At 35.8% G+C, this 15,734-nt stretch overlaps 1 protein-coding gene across 9 annotated transcripts in view; it reads left to right on the top strand.

Moving 5' to 3' along the window:
* Syt7 (Synaptotagmin 7) overlaps window positions 1-15,734 on the top strand; it is a 141,233-nt gene that overhangs the window by 114,076 nt on the left and 11,423 nt on the right. For 5 of the 9 annotated variants that reach the window (XM_067350036.1, XM_012379370.2, XM_012379369.2 and 2 more), the window contains 5 exons: window positions 6,552-6,563; window positions 10,476-10,659; window positions 11,209-11,349; window positions 14,298-14,445; window positions 14,960-15,069. In XM_067350036.1, coding sequence (XP_067206137.1) covers window positions 6,552-6,563; window positions 10,476-10,659; window positions 11,209-11,349; window positions 14,298-14,445; window positions 14,960-15,069 — 595 coding nt within the window. Of the gene's footprint in view, window positions 1-2,157; window positions 2,310-6,551; window positions 6,564-10,475; window positions 10,660-11,208; window positions 11,350-14,297; window positions 14,446-14,959; window positions 15,070-15,734 lie in introns of all 9 variants that reach the window. The other 4 variants (XM_067350035.1, XM_067350037.1, XM_012379373.2 and 1 more) reach the window with 3 other exon arrangements.

Below are 15,734 nucleotides of genomic sequence, written 5' to 3'. Positions count from 1 at the left end.
GACGTGTGTGTGCGTGTACAAGATCGTTAAAAACGCGGCGTCGTTATTGAATATTGAGGCAAACGCGTCGGCGAGATATTTCGTCAGTTTAATCGTGATTTAATCATGTCATCAGTCGAGAATTGATATTATACGCGGTACGATGTTTCGCGTAAATTTGCATTGTCTACTTTCTACCGTGGACATTTTTTTTAATAATATTCTCACGTAAATACTGTCACTTTAATTAAGCCAAATTTTCGCTGATGATTAAATAATAATTGAACTTGAATTGATATTCTCAGACATGACTTTCGATATTTCGTAATAAAAGAACCCCGTTCGCTTACTTTCATTTATTTTCCAGTCACGAAAAAAAAAAAAAAAAAATAACTTATGCATTAGGGTTCGCGAGAAACCGGTATATTTTATTTGAAGTATTGAATGACTTCAGACTCGGAGAGATTTAAAAGTTTACGCGAAGATGTGTACGTATTTTTGTCGTCGATTAAATGTTTAGAAATCAATCATTATCATATTATGAAGGATTTCTTCTATCCACGTGTAGCGCATGGACGTGACATCGCCAGATGTCGGTGATAAATATGACGTTGCTCTTTTATCGTTGTCGCGATGCACAATATTTTCTGGTCGCAATTGATGTCACCACGTGTTCACATGACCCGTCCTACATTCATAAATCATCTTTATTTCTCGCTCATACTAACCGCCTTCATCGACACCTTGTATCGTGATTACTAATACGTGGTAAATTATAATAATTTTAATTTGCGTGAAAATATCATTATAATCAGTGCGACTGCGATGTAAAAAATTGGCGCTTAAATACTGCTTTAATTAAATTCCAATTTATATCATATTGATAACATGTTGGGGCTAATTATATGTGTTGTAATAATTCACCATATTCGAAAGTCAATTTTCATTATTGTATTTGTTTAATTTAATGAGGGATGCATGCCTAATGATGTGTCGCATCACAATCATTACATAGCACGGTATAACTCTTTATCGGCCAATAATTGCGGCCGTAACATTAATATTGTATACTATACAATTGATGAAAACGTATCGCATTTATCGTATGCCAAACAGTCGGGTAACAGATTGTACGGTGCATATTATGCGAGCTAATTGTTTGATCTATTTGATCGCGCCCTTTATTGCAAGGTACAATATTGTAGCGTTGTGTAACAGTACCACATAGGTTTTATTAATTTCTATGTACAGACCACACACTTGTGGTATATATTAGAATTTAGGTCTAGGTCAAAATCATGAAACGTGCAGCATGATTTGATATTTCGGTCGGTTTAGCTTAATATTTTTTAATCCGAGAAACCATTACTGTAAATTACAAAAAAGTTGTTTATAAACAACATATATTTCGAAATAAAAAAAATTTTTAACGAATTTTTCGACGCAGACCCAATTATTTTTTATATTGATTTTATGCGCGTAAATAAGTAGGTGTTATTTGTTTATATATTTTGTTTATGAATACAATACGCGAGTGTAATTTTATTACAAATGTGTATTTAATGACGAAACATTTCTTAATTAATTTGGAGTTTGGCAAAAATATTGAGAGAAATTATTTTCTATAACTCTGTAATTTTATGTATTATGTATCTATCTTTGTGCAATTAGATTTTGAACAAAAATTTTAGCAAAAATAAGATTTACGTAAAATTAGTCGGAGAAAATAAGTCTTTTATCTTTATTGTATTTTTACCGCTTTACAACCTAAGCCAAAAGTTCTGTATTTGAATTCACTTATAACTAAACAATTATCGGTGTTTCAACATTAAAAGAGCCGATATTAAAGTTTGCGTTTCTTGGATAATACATTAAATAGCTATGTTTTCCACAAATTTTATACGGTAAAAATTATATAAAGAACATATTTGACCTATAACTTAGTTCTCCCGGAATTTAACATTTACTCTGTCAGAGATTTACGTTCGTAGCTTATTAAACATGTTTTTGAAATAAAATTTTGTAATCTCAGCTGTAGTAAAGCGGTATCGGTCGATCGCCTATCGCGCTTTCGAAACCTATAACTGTACACAAGTGGAAACTAATATTGGCAACGAGAATTAACGTCGAGAGAGATGTAAGAATCGCTCGAAATATGCGTTAAATTCACCTCGCTAGATTCGCGGCCTGGAACTTCCATGAAAGTACTAGCAACCTCTAGCGAAATTAGATTAGCTGATTGAAATTCACCGGGACGAGGAAATTATGTGGGCCGCAGTGTCAAGATCTCTGGAGATACTCGTTGCCTTCTTCGAATACTACACCACCAGGTAAGATCCTGTCTACATACGTATTTTCGCGCGACGACGTAAGCAGTCGCTCTCGCCTGAGTTGAAGCTAAATGCACATTTACATATACAGGCGACACGAGCGATGCGGATGACATAGACAACGCGAGACGATAGCAATGCAAATTTCTACAATCTATTATCTATGCAAATGAGAGAAGTTGTAAATAGAAGATCTATCGAATTAATTAGGGATTATTTTATCTTGAATGAGACGCGATGTGCGGAACATATTAAAAGCAGATTAAGGAATGATATTGGAAGATTAAAAGCGAAAGGCGCTTTATTTATTGTATATAATATAAATTAATTGATTGTGATAATAAATGCTTATATATAAATATATTTTTCACATTGTTCATATATTTCAGATGAACGTAATGTGAATTTTAATTTTTAACATCCTGAAATTTTGACATCCTCAAGATATATTTGTCGTGTTTTTTGTTTTCAACGCAGTGCTAAATTTTTGTCTTTAGTAAACACGCTTGCTAACACGCGCAGAATCAGGCAGTTTGTCTTTTATAACGCGACCTTGCTTCGAAGCGATTTCTATGTCGCACGTAAAATAGCGTCGCGCTGAAAAGATGCTCAAAAGCCTTTTCAGCATCTTTCATGCATACCGCAATGTGATTTTTTTTTAGAGCTGTGCTCTTTATAAATGGGGAAACGCAACGATAGGGTTAAGAGTCACGAAAGCGCAGTGTGTCAGTATGAGGACGTTCTCTATATCGATGGTCGTCTCCTCAAGGACGTCAAATCGAGCGCGAACGATTTCGGGATATCCGTCGGAACTTCCGTGGCTGTCCGGGGGCTGTTGTCAATTTGAAAATATTTGAGGTGCAGCCGAATCGTTCTCGTGACACCCGGAGAGAGGTATCGCGGTTGCAAGCCGTCGTCTCCGTTTCCAGCATTTTCGGCGCCGTTTTGCGACGACAGGCGCAATTTCTGCCCTTTTGCCAAGCACACGTCCGGAATGTCGGGACGTTTTCAATCTAATATAAGACAGCAGAAATGAGAAAATTGGTGAATTCGCGCCATTTACACACACATTTGCACACACACATTCTCTTTCTCTCTTTCAGCTGGTATTATATTTTTTTATTTATTAAAACGCTAGTGCGGCGTAATAGGGACATATATTTCTTGAAATGTCCTCGAAAGTGCTGTGTTGGCAGCAGAGGCTGTTGTGATCCTGGAGAACGTAAGATAAGATATAGCTAAGATACACTACTTATCATCTCACTTCTTGCCATATGAAATATCTTTATTGTTCTTGATGATATATAATAGTATTTTGAAATTTTATTTACGCCGAAGAAATGCGAACTGTAATTAAAAATATCTTTTCAAGTGCTGTTCTTGCCAATTTTAGATTGAAAACTTCAAGTTTAAAAGTTGCAACTTGCTGAGAATGTTTTTTTAAATTTACTCAATTTTTAATTGTGATTAAATATTACAATGTCAATAAAATCTGCTTCCTTTGTGCTTTAATGTTCAAGAAGCAATATTTCGGACATGATTTTGGCACAGCACGATCCTGTGACAGCGTGCATTAATGTGACTGAGTTGTAATACTAAGGCAATGGTGTCGGCAATGTTCACGATTCGGCAACATATTGGGTGCATACGCGCGTACTAGAATAATAACATCGTTAAATTAATCACGCTTTGTCGCCGGAACACGTTAGGGAATAACGAATAGGTAACGCGTCAAGTTGAATCGGGATTGCATCGAATAAAATTGACAAAGAGTGACTGACAATTTATCATAAATTTATGTAAATAATGTAGTTTAATAACTTTTTGCAAAAAATTACTGACTATTCGTTCATCGAGAATTTAATTTAACTCGATGGAAAAGAAAGAATAGTTTCCTATTTCATAAAATTGTTCTAATTAATAGGGAAAAGAAATGTAAAATTCAATGCTATCGATGCTTTTATTATTCAATTCCTTTTAATGATTAGTACGGATTGATTTTCTTGCGCAGAATATAAAACTCATTAAGATCTTGTAATATGATATTCTTTATCACTGATTTAACATTTCCAATTTAATAAATTTCAAAGGTGTTGCGCGCGTCTGACTGGCTGATTTCCACGTTTTACGCGTAACCAGAATAAACCGTCTTAGTAATCAGGCTCGATTAATTTCCGAGATAATCTTTGTCCGCAAAGTTTTCCCGCACAGAGTTTTTCAGCGAGAATAAATTTATTCATAATTTTATTCCAGATCGATCGTAACAAGATAGAATAATCGATATCGATTGTAATATATAAAATAAAAGTTGTTCGAAAGAGAGATTATTTAATTGATGAAATTAAAAGTATTATAATCCACTTGTAATTTTATCGATTGGCTTATTGAAGAGTATGTGGGTTTACACGCAGAGTTTTTTATTCTTCGAAATACCATGTCGAGATATCAAACAATATAATTTAATTTTAATAATTATATGTTGATATTTTTACATGAATTTTACACACATATATAAACATACATACATTTCTACTTTGCAATATATATATTACAATTCAATTATTCTGCGTTTGTTGCATTGAAATTGTGATTTAAATTGCAAACTATTTGATGCACAACGCCTTTGTTTCGCGATGGATCTCACCATCATACGAATATGAAGCTTAAAAGTATCAGACCACAGCATCGCCATTGAAATAAAAAACAATTGCACAAACACTTAGTCTTGACAGTTTGTTAACGAAAGCAAATAGAACCGTAGCGCACTATCGATTTCTCTTTGCGTATGTGCGCTACCATCTTTAATATGGTAGCGCGCGTATATAATGTGAACGGAGTGAAACGTTGTTGCAGCTGATTTAATATCAAAACTTCTACCGGTATATCGGTCTGTGCGATCGCATATTGTATCCCGTTGTGTTGTTCATTTATCAGTACATGCATCTATTTTCGTTGCAGAGTTGCTGAATTTCTAACACATATAGATCGCTGTAATTCCGCAATAATGTGAAGTGAAATGGCTATAGCCATGTATGGCTACTGAACATCGATAGGCATTCCGCGGTTGTGGCCGTAAAGGATATGTCCTAAGAAACAAGTATGCTAACGACCCCACATAAACGATATATTCACAAAGAAACAACATACGTATTTTCATTCATAGTTAGAAACTTTTTTTCTAGACGTTTTTTACTCCATTTATTAGCCGATATCGTAAATTAAAGTTTGCGGATATCTACTCGGTTTCTACTTAATATCCGATTTTTAATATCTATCCGACGACGCAGCAGTGTAGCAATTTTCAATAAATTGAAATTAGTTTGTAATTAACAATGCACAATATTGCGCGAGTTATAATAAAACACCGACACATTGACACTCTGTACGTTGTTTTTAAAAAAAGTAATCAATACATTTGAACGAGTGGGTAGTAATATAATAATGATATTATATAACGATATAGTACTTTTCTCTATCCGCTGCTACACTAATCGATCGAAAATGAAGAACTTGTAATTAAATTTTACACATTTTTTGGCATATAAAGTTACATATAACTGATCGTTAAAGTTCCAACAAACTTCACACCCTCTCTGATTGAAGGATTTAGATGGATGAAAATGGATTCTAAAATGATTAATGTAATGATAGTCGATGACAGAGTATTACTTACAGACTATTGATTCAAGGTAGCGATAAAAAATGATTGTGCGAAGAAAAGCCTCATAAAAAATTGATAAAATTATTAGAAATTCTATTATCTATTAGTCGAGCTTCTGCTTTAGTAAGCGAGATGCAATTAACTCCGAGCAACTCCAAGCATTTAAACTTCTTCGTGCTTGGCTTAGCAAGCATTGGAAGATATTATCGCTTCGTTAACTACAGTTTACTGTAGCGCGTTCTCTCGACGGTCCATATTCGTCGGTACTGTATCACCTGCAAGTTATCAACTTACAATTCATATTTCACGTTGGGAGTCGTCCTTGATCGTGTTAATGCACGTATTTTTTCCTTCTTTGTGACTATTCACACTTTAATTTAAGGTTGTGAGCGATGTTTTACGACGTTAATGTTGTGTGTTGCCTCCAAGTTCGTGCCATGTTCTTACTTCTGTCCGATGTATCGAACACTGTCGTTGATCGTGTGGCGTGTGTCTGTGTACGTCTGTCCAGTTAATTAATTAATCATTGATCTTTTTCTGTTTCATGCCTCGTTTGCACTACGTAACGATCGGAACCGCAGAGCGCAATTAGAGTAAGTATGAACGACTGTGCGTTTTAAAAGCGACACTTTTAACGAGAGATCCATTGTTCTATGCTGCTTCATTTAACTTCTCTTCCTATCTTCTCTTTCGATTTCTCTTCTTAACGGATACACTGTTCACCAACGGGCGCTACTACGTAAGTAGTTCTTTCTTCGACCCAAGTTCTATCAGTTTTCTCATCTTGCCCGATGAGCATCGATGACTATACCCGACGCTGTTTGTGTTGTCTGTAGTCAGCGTTTGTTCACAACGAATTTTACTTCTCTCTTTCCTCATCTTTTGTCTATCTCTCAATATGCCTGTCTGCTATCATTCTCTGTCAAGTTTCTTTCTTATCTCTACTATCGTAGTCACAATGCTTTCTGCTCGAGAGAGTCCAGCTCGGTCGATCGCTGCTGGATTTATCTTATTCTTTATACCGAGACCATTTTCTGTTATTGCTCGCCTGCATAAATACACGAATAGATATGATAGATCTTGTTTGTACGGCCACCCCTGTTGGACCAACAGCTTTCACAAAACAAACATACGTTGTTAATGTTACACGGACATGAAATTTTTGCTATTTTTGGTAGCGTCAACATACACACATAGAAATATTCTACCGTATTTTTACAGCCTAAGAAAAGACGTCGATTAGATGAATGAAATTAGATCGATAAAGCGATAAAAATTATTTCGTATCCGGAAGGAATAATTTTACTAATTTTGTATCTATTGTGTACCAATACGTTACTGTAAATAAAGAGCTTTGGATCTTGCGATGCGAATTGTGGTTGCAGCAGATTTGTCTCTCCGCTGAACAACTTTCTAGACAGTCTCACGCGTTATTCTCTACAACGCTTAAACGCGAATTCGCATATTATGCTATTTGCACGCAGCTGATAAATACGAATACGCTGGCGAACTTCTGCCACTATTCGCGGAGTCATAAAACTTAGTTCCGCGAACGCGGTCGCCATTCACTGAGCTGAGTACAATGAGCTTCTTCAGCCATGCATCCGCTTGAGAGCGTTGAATCCGTACGGTTTTCAGTTACGCGTTGCCGAGCCTCCGAGAACAACGTGTCGCAAGCGTTTCTGTTATCGCACGACACGATTCACCTATTGTTTTCCTTAACCTTTTGCAAATGCGCTTACAATGCCGCATTTGCGAATCCCACGTTAGTTCGAATTTTCGGTCCGTTTGTGCATCAGCGAGCGTCTAATGATTCGTAGGAGTAACGTGATGGCGGATCGTGTTCCTCGTTTGCTCGAAGGTATAATAAGACGTCTTACTGTAACTGTATCGGCAATGTAGTTGTCGGGAATTGGTCGTAATATCAACGTCGGGACAGCATCGAGCAATTATCGACAAATGTTCGATTGAATCGAAAGTTAATCGTGCAAACTTACACTAGTCACTATTGTGAAATATGAAAGCTCGCTATATATTTCCTCTCGCAATATTTATAGTATGGCCCGATTTTATTACAGTACATTTATTACGACGGCAAATTTTTTAGCCCATTATTCTCAGCGGAAACATCGAGCGAGATCTTTATCGGTCATTTTGAGAAGACTTTGTAGAAGATGCGCTTTATTTTATTTAAAGACAGTACGCAAACACGATTCTACAGACTTGAACCTTAAATATAATAAAGTGGCATTCAAAATTATTTTTATGAGAGTTATATTTGGATAGTTCTTTTTATTTTACAAATGTATTTGGCAGGTTTTATTTATCGTATGAAATATGCATAATTTATTTTATAAGTCAAGCGCACACGTATCATCCCATTGAAATTATCCTATATTGAAAACATAGAAACATGATAGTATTAATTGGTGCGGAAATGCATTTGATTAAACCAAACGATAAAGAGCATTTAAATCAATGCGCATTTCGCCAATATTAGTAAATTTTCGTTTGATCGTCCAAACATATTTTTCGCCAAATTCATCGCGTTTTCTTTTTAGGTTGGCGTTTTGTTTCAACGCAAACACGACATTTTATATTTTCGATATATTTTTCATGAAGTAGCGCGTTATTATAACCGATCGTTTCGATATGCCACGGAGGGGTGACGGTAATCTAAATTTATGCAGGCCGCTGTCATAAATGTCCCGCGATGACATTTTCGTACACATCCATAACGAAACATCGTTGTCCGCGGATTTTTTTCTCACTCTTATTTATGAGTTATGAATAAAGAATCGTAGTAAATAAGAAAGCGGGCGCCGACCCGGTAAAATATCCGCTAAGACCTCTCTTTAATCGGATAAAAAGAATTTATGCGTGTGTATACATTTCCCTTCCGCGCGGATCTACATGCGAGATTGCAATGTTTTGTATTTTTCGCATTGATTTTCGCGAAGTGTATGCTGAAATCGCACGGGAAATGTAATCCTATTTTTGCACATAAATAACTCTGACATCGAATATTTTGGTATTTTAAATTATATTGTGAATTTGCAGATCATTTGAATAATACTGCAAATTAAAGCTTGTGAAAAATCAGGCAGGTGTAACGGACATAAAAAATGTAATTGCTATAATATTAATCTGTGATCACAGCGAAGGTATAATGTATTCGTTACGTCATCAATTGGTTAATAATTACACTCGTTTCATCAGGATTCGATGCGTGATATTTACTCGGATAGGTATGTATCAATGATTTCGACGTCTTGCAACCCTTCGATGTCTTGCGAGAAGTATGCATATTTATAGAAAAATCGAGCATAAATATATTATCTACAGAAACATTTCAACATTACTGGATGATATTGTCATATTTTTTTTACAAAATACAATTTTTTTTACTTAGAATAGATCGAAACATTAGCGTTTCTGTGCTAAACATTTTCAACTGGCATATACGCATAATTTTTTGCGTTACACACACATCATGCATTTACTTTTCTCTAGCTTCCGTCATGTCTGTGCAACTATGAATGCTCCGCAGTCGCAGCTGGTAGTAAACAGCAACTATTAATAAGCCGCCGACGACATAGCGGAGGCGTATCGGTCGGCGTGCTTGACAGTACGTTGTCTCGATTAGCGGCATAGTTCGTGGTAGATGCGACACAGTAGATTGAGCTGATAAGAGATTTATCTAGATCTTAGGGCGCCTATTATGCCTAGCATACGTTACAGAAATGTATCGCTAGGATGTACGCCACTGTTGATAAGCCTATGCATGAGTGCACTACAGGGGCGAGCAAGCGCAGTTCCAGCAAGTTTCAGATCAATCAAGGCAGTTCGGAAGTGTTATCTCTTGAACAACAATGCTAACGTTTATCTTGATAATGCAAAACATTTTAATATTGAGTTAATATTTCAGAAAATAAAACCCATCGAGCAATTGATTGGGAATAAATAGATTATAAATTTAATCACACAGCGCCCATTCAGACTCACGTGAGTCGAAAGAAATCCATTGATTAATAATCGCTTACTGAATTTGATATTTCTGAATTCGATTAATTAAATTTTGAACAATGAAAAAGTATAAAACATTATGGTATAATAATAATGATGCGTTATAATTAAAATATTTCTTTGCAGAAAATTAATGAAAATGTTCGTATAATCGTACATAGTATAAAAGAAATTTTATGCGACGGAGAATAATACAAAATTATCATGGAATTTTTTTTAGCAATTTAATATAAAAAATAATATTCTAAAGACAAGCGTATTCTATTTAAAACAAAATTTTCTTTGTGACAATAATGATTAGAAAATTCAGAGTTAACGACAAGTAAACATTGTTAAGTTCATTTTAGTGGCACTTCAGCGCCACTTTTATGACACTTCTTTGTCTGAAGGAAAATAAAGAACAAGTCGACCGGATTTTCGTGAGAAGAGAAAAAGCGAACGCGGATGTAACTTGACGAATTTCACATTTCTTTTTCCAGAACAACCGGTAGTCCCGCTAGTAAATCTCCAGCAGGTGGTAGCGGCGGTCCCGCGAGTGGTGCGGCAGGTGCGACAGCGGCACCAGGCAGCGGCGCCAGCAATGCCGGGAGCGCGGAGCCTCGTACACCAACCGCCGGGCCACAGAATAAGCAACTGCAAAATGTCAAAGGGGAACACCCTTCGGTAAACTTCTTCTAAAAGCTCATCTAGATTTTGCGCGTGATATCATTATGGTAATCGCGACGACTGGGACGAGGCACGAAAATAAAAGTAATTTCTAAAATTATCCGAAAACGATGATCGTGTTAATTTCGCCGCAACTAATTGCGATATTACATGTTGAAAGCGGTATCGAAATAGACGCAATAACGTACGTGAGCAGCGAGTTTCTATTTAATGCAGAAATGGATTTGCAATTATAATAAAACGCGCGTGCGCAAATACCGCCGTGTTGTCGCCTAAGCTAATATTGCAGTATATTGCAATGCCAATATTAATCCTATATAAGTACGATATATTTGTAACGTTAGAATGTAAATTTCCGTTCAACCATTTGTCCTAGATTTTTCATCTCACGCGAACGACGCGAATTTTAAAAGAATTGCGTTTCAGTTTAGATTTCAATCGCGTTTTCTTTCCGAGCTAAAAGAATCTCAAGAATATGGGAAGGATCCCAAGACAGATCGTTTTTCCCGGAAGATAGCGATTGTATCGGCGATATGTGTGTTGCAGAAAGCGTTCCTGCAGAGCAGGTCCATCTCCCTGGTTGACATGTATATCGATAATTCGGAGCCGAGCGAGAATGTCGGCCAGATCCACTTCAGCCTCGAGTACGACTTCCAGAACAGCACGCTTATTCTGCGCATCATACAGGTCAGTCAAAGTTTCGTTACACGATGCGCGCTGTTGGAAACTCCGGAACTTGCCTATCAGCTGTTTATTTCGGCATCTCTTGTGTTTGCGCATGATGCACGCATTGATGCGAGCGATCGGAACACATTGCTGTGTTTGTACATGAAAAGTTTCGATCGAAGTGTCACATATTAATTTTTATTTATTTTTGTAATATTGAGATGCAAATTGTGTGAGAAAGAAAAAGAAGTTGCGAAAGCACAAAATATCAACTCTTCAATGGTGCTTTTAAATCATTCTCCGACTTGAAGTATAGCCGCGCGTTGCTCCACGCAAACAGATTGATTGATATGCGTATTTCACGATGTCAACGTTTTTTGTCCGACGCGGCTATAAAAATATAACTGGGGATATGTTAGGCAACTTTGATTTCATACGCGCTATATCGATAAGGGGTCGCCATAAATCGCCGACGAGACACACGCTGCGCGTCGAAAATGTGTACGTGTGTACGTACTCGAAATGCACGTACTCTGGAAAAGTGGGACGTCACATACATTACTCCCTGTTGTAGCGGGGACTTTCGAAACTCATTGCGCGATGGTCTCAGGAAAAATAGAACGTTCAGGGAATTTTGTTGTAAACAAACGCATAAATTTCCAGACGTTGCATTTTGTTCATCCCGCACGATTTAACGCGCCGTTAAGTGAAACACTCGGGCACCGCTTACCGCGTTTCCTTCGTACGGCGGGGATCATCGTGCCAAAATCTCAGGACAGCAGCTAAGTATACTGTTTGTACGATCGTGTGTCAATATCGTTGATATATATACACACAGCGGTTGAAACTCTACGTTCTTTACCGATATTTCACAAAGTGCTCGATTTTAACATGCAGTTATTTCTTGAACAAGTAAACATGTAACAAAAATTGCACGAGTGTATTAGAAAATTGTAATACACGTAATAGCTTTTTTATGCTAGAATGATATCATTACGTGCTACTTTTAGCGAAAAATTATAATGGAATTGCATTGTATTATCGCGCAATTTATCAAAGAAGCGTGTCCGTAAAAGTTTTATTTCTCACTCAATTTGCATCCGAGCTTTTTCTTTAACGAATATTTAATCACTTCACTGCTGAATTATTTAACAGAGGACTCGAGCGAATTTTAACTTGTATTTTCGACAATCTTTATATTAAATTGCACGAATAAAAATATGAAGATCGCGTATATTTCTTCCGTTTTTCTCGCTACTTGGTCAATTTTTACGAAATTGGTTAATTTTATACATCTTGAAATACGATTTTTTTTCTAGCACCTAACATGATTGTAAATGACTTAGAATGTACCTTGATGAAAGCGGAACCATGTTTTCATTCTTAAAAATTTCTATTTTCGCTAGTTTCTGTCGTGTCTCTCGCGGCGTGAAAATTTCTTGACACCTCGGAAAGTTCAACCAAGCGTTCACCAAAGCCATCGTGTTTATTCTATTTATGTCCAATATCTTTGTGGAAATGCTTGAAGGTAGAAATTTCATGTGCAGAAACGGGCGTATATGTGATGTAAAGTGTCAAAAAAATTATGGGTATGAACTTTAACTGCAAATTTTATTTATGTATTTTTTATCAGTTTAAAATCGCTTGTTTCTTGGTAAAAATAAAATTATATGTAATCTTTTCTCTTGCACGTTCTTAATTTTTAACATAAAATATTTTAAAATTTTATCTAATGAATGATAAAATTAAATAAAGTTCAAGAGCTATTTATTTACGCTTATAGATGCTTTTTTTTTTAATTTGTGTAAAAGAGGCTGTTTATTTTCAGAAGTTTGTTTCTCAAAAGAGAAACTGTTTGGAATCACATTTATGAAAATATTTTTGTTATTAAACGAATTTCAAAATTTACTTAAAAAAACTATTCTTCTTTCTTTGAAAACCAAAATCTTTGTAATTTCGAAGCTTGTCTGTAAAGTTGCGCGACACTTTATATGCAACGAATCGTTCTTCTAGGAGAGTTTAAATCGGCATAATGACGTTACGAAGTTTAGAGAAACGGTCTGACAAGCAAATGAAAAATGATCGTCCACCTCTGGATGGTAAATGCCTCCAAGGCCACGATCGACTTTTCAACCGAACGTGCCATTACAGAAAGTTGGAAAGAGGGCACTTTTGGGGGCAAGACTTATTTTTCAAAACACAGACGGCCGTCAAGGCCATTAAGAGCCGTTATTGATTTTGCTTGCCATCCACGTATCTCCCATTAACAGCATCGACTGTGTTGCACACAAAGGCCGCTTACACGCTTACAATCTGTCTGAGGACGATGCTAGTTATACCGCAGAGACTGTTGTGCAGCGTACACTTGCTGAATTCTCTTATCTATAGACTTGGAAAACTGTGACATCTCCGTAAGATGTTTGCGCGGTGAAAATGAAGTCTCGTGTTCCCGTCGATTCCAATAGACGGGTGCATCTTTGCGATTTTAACGTCCGCAGCTCTCAGACATTAATTTGTTGAAATAAAAGTTATTTTTCTTTTTATTTCTGTTTTAAAATTTTGCAATTTAGTATGAGATCTCGTGATATAACTTAAGTATCGTTATGCTTTTCTTAAACGAAAAGAAATATTTTCTTGCTTTTAGATTTTTCTTTAATTCATAAGTTTTCTCAAAATTCCTAAAAGCTCAACATTATACTTGTACTCTAGTTTAATGGAAAATCCAACCTTGTTTATAACATTATGCAAGTATTATATATGGATTGTGTATACATTATAACATTGTAGACATTATGTATACAGAGATTACATCAAACTTCACTCTTCATAGGAGGATTTCTTTGATTTCGAAAGTACACGTTTCGCGTAATCACATGGTTCGAGGAGCAACAGCAAATTTGTCATCTTTTTGTAAGAAAAAGAAAAATGATTCCAATGTTATTCTAATATGATATTTGATTTATTTTCAGGGTAAGGATTTGCCGGCAAAAGACTTGTCAGGCACTTCTGATCCTTACGTCCGCGTCACATTGCTTCCGGACAAGAAACACCGGCTTGAGACAAAAATCAAAAGGCGCACATTGAATCCGAGATGGAATGAGACGTTTTATTTCGAAGGTAAGTGCTTCTTATATTTTTTAATTAAATGGTTTTCAAATATACTTTTTCCTGGAAATGAAGGGAAAAAGAAACGAAAGTAAAGCAATTTTCCTACATGTAGTGCAGCAAATAAAAGTCAGATGACATTGTATTTGATTGGATTAAGCTAATTTAAAGGAATTGAAACAATGTAGCAATTTGAAAATAATAAAGTGACCTGGAACACAAAAAAAATTTATATTTCTATTTAGAATTAAAATCTATAAGAAAATGAATATATACGTGAATTTTAATTGTTTCCTTTCAATGTTAAATTTTAACGTTTAATTTTTCTACGTACGCGAGGCGATGCTGCAATGCTCAATTTGCAGTTAAAATATTTTGTTGATATGAGAGAGAAATAAGAAGTCATTCTCTCATCAAGAGAGACAATTAAGAATGTCATCTTGAACTGAAGTGAAATTATATGAATAATCGGCGAACAGAATTATTGCAATTTAATGAAGCATACGCATTTATGCCAATCATCCAGGTTTTCCCATACAGAAGCTACAGAGCAGGGTATTACATCTACATGTCTTCGACTACGATCGATTCTCGAGGGACGACTCCATAGGGGAAATGTTTCTGCCGCTTTGCCAGGTAATTTGCCGAGACGTGCCCGCTCGCAATTTGCGCGGTTCAATTATTACACTCGGTAGACACGGATTAAGGGATTCGTACGCTACGGTGATAAGATTCGCGACAGATACCTACATAGAATCTAACGTGCGTTGTACATCTTGCATTCCCCCTCGTCTGGCGCTGCCCTTGTCGGCTTCCGGCCTCTTATCTCGTAATTATTACCCGCCGTCGTGAAATTACTGTCTAAAGGGTGCAAACTGCTCAAATAAATTGACTAATTATTTTGCAGAACCGCCAAAAGAGAGAATTATGGCGTTTGAAAAGTGCAGTTTATCGCGAATTTATAGAAGCAATTATTTTATGTTAGAGTGAAAGAGAATGTACATTGAAAATTGGACTATAAATATTCACAATACTATTATAATCCATTGTGAAATCCATTATATAACATTATTGATATTAATATTACTTTTATTTCCATTATATTTTTTATTCACTGTACTGCGTGTCATAGAAATGTCTCATTTGTTTAAATACCGAAATTGAATATTTATTCATATGTGCAAATGTATTCCGACATTTAAATATTTTGCAAAAACCAACATCAGTTATAAAAATAAATTTTTATAGATTTACAGATTAGATATTTCAAACAAAACAATCGACATGGACTCTTATAAAAA

Source organism: Linepithema humile, chromosome 2, assembly GCF_040581485.1.
Source record: "Linepithema humile isolate Giens D197 chromosome 2, Lhum_UNIL_v1.0, whole genome shotgun sequence".
Classification (NCBI taxonomy): Eukaryota; Metazoa; Arthropoda; class Insecta; order Hymenoptera; family Formicidae; genus Linepithema; species Linepithema humile.
Note: the sequence above shows the minus strand (reverse complement) of the source record. Positions and strands in the feature narration are given on the sequence as shown.